This window comes from Musca vetustissima, unplaced genomic scaffold (assembly GCF_032173495.1).
Source record: "Musca vetustissima isolate MV318-11 ecotype Yass unplaced genomic scaffold, APGP_CSIRO_Mvet_v1 utg7565, whole genome shotgun sequence".
Taxonomy (NCBI): Eukaryota; Metazoa; Arthropoda; class Insecta; order Diptera; family Muscidae; genus Musca; species Musca vetustissima.
Window position 1 is genome coordinate 64,368 of NW_026883138.1, and position 9,341 is coordinate 73,708.

Below are 9,341 nucleotides of genomic sequence, written 5' to 3' on the forward strand. Positions count from 1 at the left end.
TTGAAGTTTGTTCGTCGTGTGTGTGTGTGATCCATTAGGATGAACAAACTCCGATGCATACTGTAATCATAATGCATCGCTATTAGTGCCTCTCATATACACCATAATACTAAGCACGGCTGGGAGTTTGCACATAAAATTTGCGATGTGCATTTTAAACTATAGCAAAACTCATTCGTCTATTACATTCCTATGTAGGTAGTGTCTGTTGGTCATGTAATGTCATGAGATGAATAGCCTGTCTTTCCTTGTTGCTATCATTAAAAACTCCAAAGCACTACACGAACATTTAATTAGAAGTACACACTGAGACGAGCTTACTCTTCATTTTTGAGGGGGTAATAAGTTGTCACTGTGTGAATTTTCCCACATCTTCGAATTGTCAATGCAATACTTTTTTCAAAGTTTTCATTTTGGAGTACATACACCCCATTGTCTTTCCAAGTTAAGTCATTAACATAAGTAAGCAACAACAGTTACCATCGGGTAATTATGGACAAAGTCACTTGTCTGTCGGAGACATTAACGGTAACAAAGGCCGTGTGAATTTGTATCTATCTTGAAATGCTGTGTTCGAATAATGTTGAGCAAGCGTTTTCCAACGTTTGTACATCTTCGCTTATTTGAATATTTTTTTAACACGATGCTGTCCACATATTTCCAGTACTAATGATCCGCTACTTATATTTAGTGCATTTTATTGTGTGAAATCGTGTATACTAAAGATTTGGCTTACTTCGCATGATATTGTAAGAAGCCGAATGGATAACGCTGTGCGACACAAAAATTATTCAGCGGTTCTAATGCACCATTTGGTTTTGCTGGGTCACTTCGTAAATTTGTTTTATAACGGTAAATGTAGAGGAAAACGTGGTTTCATATATGGATGACTTATACACATTTTTTTATTTTAACTTGTTAGTTCATTATTTAGAAATATACTAAAATATGTGAAAAAGGTATTTTCGTGATCCAGGGACTCCAAGTAAAAAGAATTGGTGCATTAGGATAAATTTTGTTTGTTGTTTTGTATCATAGTGTAATTTATACGGTAGTCGGCTGTGTGTAAACTGCATCGTAAGGTACGTTCGTACCATCGTCATTTTCCATTCAACCCCGTTTGTGAAGTGCATGATTCAACAATAACCATTGTTCTTCTCTAATTTGCATATCACATAAGTTATCATATTTGCTTTAACATTTCTTTTAAAAGCCCATTTTTAAATACACAAAAAAAACTCACCTGTACCCTTGTACATAAACATGCTTTAGAGGCAATGCTACATTGATGACGGTCAAGAAAATACTCCCCTAACACATTTACAAAAATGTAATACACATTTAAAATGGCCTTTGAATCACATCGGACATATGTGTTCTTACGACAGAAGCTTGATATTTCCGTTAAGGAACTTGTATGTTTTCACCTGGTTCCCTTGATCATTCGGTAGCAGTCGCAGTCAATAGAAAAGAAATTTAATAAACGCTGCTTTTCGACCAACACTAAAGGGCCGAGCCACTCTGATCTAAACCACATGCATTGCCAATTGGATAAGTACCCATATTGGGTTTCTTCGCCTGAGAGACAGCTGCATTGGTTGTTGGTAAACTTAATGCCATATCCTCCTCGCACATGACTAAACCGCGATCATTGTATATGTAATGTGTATATTAAGGAAATTTAATCCACGAATACATTTGGAATGTTAAAGTTTTTTGGAAATAGGAAAAAAATCAACCATTTAAAATACAGTAGAATTCCCGTTTAACGATTATGCGATTTAACGATGGAACAATTCTAATACAATGATGTTGATGGCCATCATTGTATTAGAATTGCTCTCTTGTATAACGATATAAAGATTTCTTAGTTGAGAACACATTTTTAATTGCTCTGTTAGTTCGGAAAATAACACAAAATAAAAATAAAAACCGTTTTTGAAGACTTTTTCAAACTAGTTTGCTTGCCAAGAAGAACGTATACGCCAAAGCCTGGAAGTTCCAAACTACAATTAATTATTTTTTAAATCTTCGTAAAAACTGTTCAAATAAAGTCTGAGATTCATATTTTTGAATCATTAAATAATATCATAATAAAATCTGCAATTTTTCTTCAAATTGCTCTGAAAATTGTATCATATTTGGCTTATTGACCCGTCTAATTGTTAAATTCAACTCATTGTGAACACAAACAATACTCGAATGTGCGTCTTTTTCGGCATCGACTAGTTTAATGAATAACCTTCATGGCAATCATTAAATGAACGCGATCTGCCACACTTACCAATTCGGATATGCAAAATCGTCACTAAAGAAAACAAAAAGAAGAAATAATAAAAGTATCGAACTGAATTAAATACTTGTCAAGGCAATGTCAGTTATGTACCTTGTTGTCTAACAACAAATGTGATTTTATTTTGGTATATTCTCCTGTTGAGGCGATAATCTATACAAGCAACCATTTATTGTTCGACAGACATCGAATTTGACTGCTGATCGAAGAGAAAAAATACAGAAAAGTTAATCTTGCGCATTAGTCGTTTGGCGAGTGTTTGCCATCAACAAAAATAGAAAGTAAAACCTATTTTGTTATTGAAAAAGAAAGTGGTTTGGAATAACTGTTTTACGTCGCAGCTCTATGGAGATGTTAACAGTAAAATCATACATTTTTTAATTCAATCTCCCTCGTTTTAAATGGAAAATGTAAAAAAAAACTCAATACCAATGCTTTGCACATATATAATTGAAGATTTAAAAGAGAAGAAAAATAATTTACAAAAAATTTTTGTTATTGTTTTGTTGTTGTTTTTTGTAATGAAAGAAAATTCCTTATTTTTGATGGCGGGCATGATAACTCCTCACTGGAACATCGGAATCCGAAAATTCTAACGGTGTTAGAAAGAGTACATGTCTGGCTCTCGTATGAACTAGAATTATTGACTTCGCTCTAAAATTAACAAAATGGTGGACCTTTGAAAAAATATTTTTGGAAAATCGCCGATTTTTGACCAAAAACCAAGTTAAAAAATAAGAAAGATCTTCACCGATTGGCTTTATCCTAGTTCATACGATAGCTATACACTCACAGAGAAAGGTGTAAAAATTTGAAATCGATTGGGTTATTAGTTTTTGAGTTATCGTGCCCGCCATTCACAAAAAAATGTTTAGAGAAAAACGCGTTTTAAATTTGAGAAGCCCTTCAGCCGTCACAATATCTTCAAGAGTTCTTGAGATTTTCACTTGAAATTTTGTAGGGACATTCATTAATTAGTGTAGATTCGAATTATATCAACAAAATTTTTGACCCCGAGAATGGGGGGGGTCCCCTTAAAAGTGAAAAATGTCTTGTTCCCTGTTAATAGTCAACTTGGCGTATGCGACAAAATAGGCAAAGATTCTAATACAGAATTTTCAAAAACTTTACCATTCACATCAATTAGTTTTGAAAGCAACTATGTATTTTCACATAATTTTATATTTGAATAAAAATTCGTTCGCACTGGATGTGATGTGTTAACAGTTCTCGTATAGATAGCTTTTTGTTTCAAACAGTATATGATAAAAACTTTGTCCCATGTAAAGTAATGAATGCAATATATGTCTGCAGGTAAAGTCTACGTTTTCTAAAATGTGGCAGTTGTGACGGAGTTTCCCCTGTGCTTTATACACACGTCGTTACAGAGAAGTTAGATCCAACATCATAGACAACAATGGCGGTTCACGATTCCCCTTCTGCAAATTACTTATTTCCAAACTATGACGTCAGCATGACTTGTTTCTGACAACTTGGCTGGATCCCAATATCAACCAAGTCATGTATAGCATTTGGAAGAAGCATGCATATGTGGTGTATATTACAGCGGGCTGCCGTGTGGCATATTGATGGGGTATGCACTAGTATGTGTATGTGTGCGAGAATGTGCTATGTACACACATGTGATAGATGTTGGGGATGACCTCGTTTTAATGCGACCGGAGTAATGCGTGAGTGCGTCGTGGAACGAATACAACTATTTGTTTGCCACCATTGTCGCATTCAATTTATTACTATGCAAACTGTTCCGAAACCCAGGCTGGACTGTTTATGATGACTGACTAAACAAAACATTGTACAGTCGATGCCCGGTATAACGAATGATATATTGTCAGACCCATTCGTTATAGAGAAAAATTCGTTATATTGCGAAGTTTTTTATGGTGCCATTTTATTTAAAAACAAAAATTTTAATCCACTTTTCATTGGATTTCTAATAAAAAATTCATTAATGAACGTAATAACAGTAACAAAAGCGGGTTTATATATGTTTTTTATAAGGCTGGCCCATTATTTTTGCGCCATTCGTTATACCCAGTATATACATTTGGAAAACTTTCGTTATATGCGATAGTCAGTGCAAAAAGTCGACTAATTTGCTTATTCGTTATATCCCGAATTCGTTAAACTTAGTATTCGTTATACGGGGCGTCGACTGTAGTGTGTTTTATGTATAGCATATTGGCTAGGTTCGGCTTTGAAGTGAATTCACACAGAGACTGACAGTGGAATGAATTTTGTTCCACAAAAAATCCCAGGAACTATCCAAACGGAATCGGGTAAAATTCATAGGTCATAGGCCTACCATCGAATATACTAACTTTGGAGCTTCTGTGTTAGATTCTCGTATATGGCAATGAGCTTAAATACGGTGACATTGAACCCTAGTCAAACTGCACTAAGTTATCTTTTATATACACATACATTCGTACACATGCATAGTTAACAGCTTAAATACGTTTGTTTGGCAAAAATTAGGTGGAGAGCAGTGCTTCGCACGTAATGTGTAGAAAATGTTTTCCACGAAGAAAAAATGAAAAAAAACCTACACAATGTCGGCCGAAAATGAATGAAATTCACGTAATCATAACTTTGCAGCGATGGAAAGGTTGATTAAAGTATGAAGAAAAAAAAACAAACGTTTCTACACACATGTACATTGATGTGGTTTGGTGTTTCTTTCCGCTTCGTTGATCTTAGCTTACTGATCTGAATAGGTATGGGTTGAACGTTTGGCGTTGTCGTCTTGCTTGATGGAATCCAGCGCTATTATTTTACATGTCACTCTTTGTTGAATACTCGTTTTCCCTGAAACTGTATTCATCTCCCAGTGAATAAAACTATTCCCACCTACAAACGTACCTAGTAGTTCTTCTTGCCAATGGAGTTACTGTTGATCATTACATGCTAGTAATGAAAAATTCTCACGACGCTTGGTTAGATTTAGACTTAATATAGAAATGGGTAGTGAATTAAGCTCAAGTTTCAATTCCAAATGCCAACTGCAAGACAATGGGCAAAACCAGTGGAGCAAGATAACGACAAGGGTTGGGAATTAATGAGTTATTTCCAAAAAGTAACATGGGAATATAATTTAAAGTTCCATTTGCATTTTTGTAACCCCTTAAATTGTTAAAGGCTTGGTGAAATAGGTCATAAATTATTTGTATGTATTACATTGGTGTTCGCATCATGGGGTTATTTATAAGCTAGTTTCTATCGGAAGTATCAGATTGAGCAATGGTTTTCTGCTTCTTGTAGGCATGTCTGTGTGTTTCGATATAATATTTTTGTCTTTTCGAGTTTACACATGCAACTTTTATACGCAACTCTGCTTTTGATCTTTACGACTCTCTTTTGAATTTCTTAGCCCTTTCCATACTTCGCACCTCCGTCTCCAAAAATAAAAACTCCGCAGAATTGCTTACAATTGTTGCTTGTGTAAACCCCGACTTATCGATTATAGTTTCATGTTGGAAAATACTAATTCAATAAACTAAAAACAGTTTACAGTACATACCTACTCTCAATAAGGTTTCAAAGCGAAATTCAATTTTTTTCACGGTCTTTGTTGTTGAGGTAGTGCCAACTATGTCGGATTTTACTCATTTCATTTGACGTATCTTTTATATTTCATTTGTTTGACTTCTTCCGTATTCCATGAATGTTCAGTTCCCAATACTCTTCTATTTTTACTGTGTTGTATATTTAGTGTTTGCTAAGGATGATGGGATCCACGACATTATGTGATGTCAATAACATTTTCTACATCAACAAATGCATTTGTATATGTTGTCGATTGAGTGCGAATAAGTCGGTCGGACCCCTCTATCTACTTAAAAAATTAATTGCAAGAATGTAATTTGTGCAAAGTAATTCCAAAGTTTTAAAGCGAAGCAGATAATAATTACTAGCAATTATCCAATATATACACTTATGTTTATTGAACAATGGGGGCTGACTTAAACTATTGACGTTATAGACATAAATTTTACAGAAAATCTCTGGAATTAGAATTGAAAGATTCAAAACCAATCTCTAATACATAACAATAGTAGATCCTAATCTAATAAATTTAATTTTTTGCAGACACAACACCGCACATCTAATGATGAACGTGTACCTAATCCACATTCGTCTCATGAAGTCAGTACCAGCAACATGGCAATGCATTCGTCGCATGGCACACACCACAGCCTGCAGCATTCTAGTTCGCGCACAACAATGCGACATTCCATCTCGGCCACTTCAAGTAGCACGCCGGCGTCACCACAATTGAGTGGGATTATAACAGCATCGGGAGGACAAATGCTTTCGAATGGTCATCACTACCAATCGCAATCTTCGTCACAATCATCGATAATTTCAACAATACCAGCATCTCAAAGACTGCTTGAAGAGGTTATTTCTAAGGGTGCCCCGTACCCCATGATTGTGTTGCCAGCTAGTGGCTATTGGGTGGATGGCACGGAGCATGAGTGCACATATGACTCTCGCGGTCAGCCGATGTTGCCACAAACTACCTGGATGGCCAAATTCGAAACAGACGATACAGCGAAGTGTTATAGGCGATTTTATGCTGGTCGGGAACACTCGAACTTGGTAGGTCACGACGATCTGCTAGGTCCAGTGCTCATTTCGATCAAAAGTGAAAACGTGGCCAATCAGGAGCACATTCGCATCCTTTTGCGACTTAAGACGGGCACCATGCACGAATTGATCCCAGTTTCATGCATGGGCCCCAGTCCTAGCCCAAATAAAATGGTTCGCCTATTGAATGACCAAATAAACGTCGATAGCTTCATGCCTGTTCTGTGCCCAAAGGCCTCTCAACTGATTGGAGTTTACGATGAACATGTTTTAGTCTCTAACTTCAAGTTCGGCGTTCTATACCAAAGATATGGCCAAACTACTGAGGAAGAACTCTTTTGCAATAACAAATCATCGCCGGCATTTGAGGAGTTTCTTGACGTGCTGGGCCAACGTATTCGTCTTAAGGACCACAAGGGGTATCGCGGAGGTCTGGATATACAGAATGGCCACACCGGCGACACTGCCATTTACGAAGTATTCAAGGAGCGTGAAGTAATATTTCATGTGTCCACAATGCTGCCGCATACCGAGGGTGACCCACAACAATTGCAACGCAAACGCCACATTGGTAACGACATTGTAGCTATTGTGTTTCAAGAATCGAATACACCCTTCTCACCAGACATGATAGCCAGTCATTTTTTGCATGCTTTCATCGTAATTCAACCCCTGGAGCCAAACACACCAAATACGCGATACAAAGTGAGTGTAACGGCGCGCGACGATGTACCCTTCTTCGGCCCAACTTTACCCAACCCTGCTGTGTTCCGTAAAGGCCAGGAATTCAAAGAGTTCATCTTAACCAAATTGATAAACGCCGAAAACGCTTGCTATAAGGCGGAAAAGTTTGCCAAACTTGAGCTGCGGACTCGAACGTCTCTTTTACAAAATCTTGTTGATGAGCTGAAGGAAAAGACTAGAGAATTTTTGGGCGCAGATCTCAGTGGCACCGTTGCTGCAAGCCCTACGCCGGAAACACCAAAGTCCGATAATACTACGACGGGATCTCGTTTATTTGATACGGTCAAAAAAGCTTTGATATCTCGCGTACGTTCACAAAGCGTCGACACCAGCAACATCGCCAACGTCGAAAAATTCTGTGTATCCACAAAAATGAATTCATCTGCAACCAGCACTCACTCGAAGAAAGACACGAGTTTGGTGGAAACGCCTAATTTAAACGTAAGCCCAGATCAAACATTTTTTGGAAGACAAAATCATTTAAATATATCCTTCTATATTCCAGACATGTAGTCGCACAACTTCGAAATTTTCTTCGAAATCAAAGTCGTCAAATGAGTCCACATCCTCATCTCCAGACATTACGTCCAGAGCTCCGCTTAGCCATAGCAACAATGGCAGTGGAAATAACAATAACGGTGGGAATGGAGACAAAGAAGCGCAGAATGGAAACAACTCCTCGTCGATCGTCCCCAATAATGGTGCTGGGGGCAATGCGGTCTCTGGCGGAACGGCCACAATGTCGGAGACCAGTGATGATTCCAGCCTCAACAGTGTGGATCTTGACCCTATGATGGCCCACCTGGATGGGGGTGCAGTCTACATTGACAGCGATACCGGTCTCGAGTCCATGTCCTCTGCCGAAGCAAACACAAAGGCATGTTCCCTATGCCTAGATGGCTCCCAAACTATTATGGGTTCATCGCCTAGCAATGAAACGATAGTTCTGATTGACAATCTCAGACAAGAAGTTACTCGCCTTAAGTGTGACAAATTAGATTTGTTGCGTCAAAATGTGGTAAGTGTAGTACCTGTAATTTATTTTTGTCAGTAATTATAATAAAATATCTCACATTTCACAATACGTTTTTCAGACCTGCCAACGCGATATTAAGCGTCTTCGAGAACGAGAACTTTCACTTCAGGGGGATCTTGCCGCCGCGGGTAAAGAGATATTACGTTTAAGAGATCTACTCAAGGAATACATGCCAGAAGTGGCAGCGTCTCCCCTTTCAATTTCCCCCATCTAATAGAAACAACCCACACAACGAACTATTCTACAACAACAATTATGAATTACGCTAAATCGAAGTTTGCCAAGCAAATGACAATTAGAAAATCAATAACCAATTGTGCCGTGTAAAACACTTGCTAACCCCGTTAAATAAACACAAGGAAATGCTAAGCAGCACAACGACGCCTAACGCAAATCTGTGATTCTTTCTCGAAGAAGAATCGACAATATACACCAATCGAATAGTGAATTAGTTCAGCCGTTCACTCTTCCACACAATAAATACGTCGCTGCCATTCTGACCCGGAGCCTATCATGAGGAGATTTTTACCTTCATAGAATGCGGCAGTGACTACATCTTAGTATTTAACAATTCGTTTGTTTCGCCCGTTTCTTTTAATCACAATGCATACAACATCAACACAAATATTTACACCAAAAAGTAATATTAAGTATACT

General features: G+C 37.6%; 1 protein-coding gene across 1 annotated transcript in view; it reads left to right on the forward strand.

The window, feature by feature from the left end:
• The window catches only part of LOC133329898 (rap1 GTPase-activating protein 1), a 44,509-nt gene extending 35,371 nt beyond the window's left edge, over window positions 1–9,138 (forward strand). The window contains exons 3-5 of the mRNA XM_061538355.1: window positions 6,404–8,089; window positions 8,154–8,666; window positions 8,743–9,138. Coding sequence (XP_061394339.1) covers window positions 6,404–8,089; window positions 8,154–8,666; window positions 8,743–8,898 — 2,355 coding nt within the window. The 3' untranslated portion in view covers window positions 8,899–9,138. The remainder of the gene's footprint in view (window positions 1–6,403; window positions 8,090–8,153; window positions 8,667–8,742) is intronic.
• The last annotated feature ends 203 nt before the right edge of the window (window positions 9,139–9,341 follow it).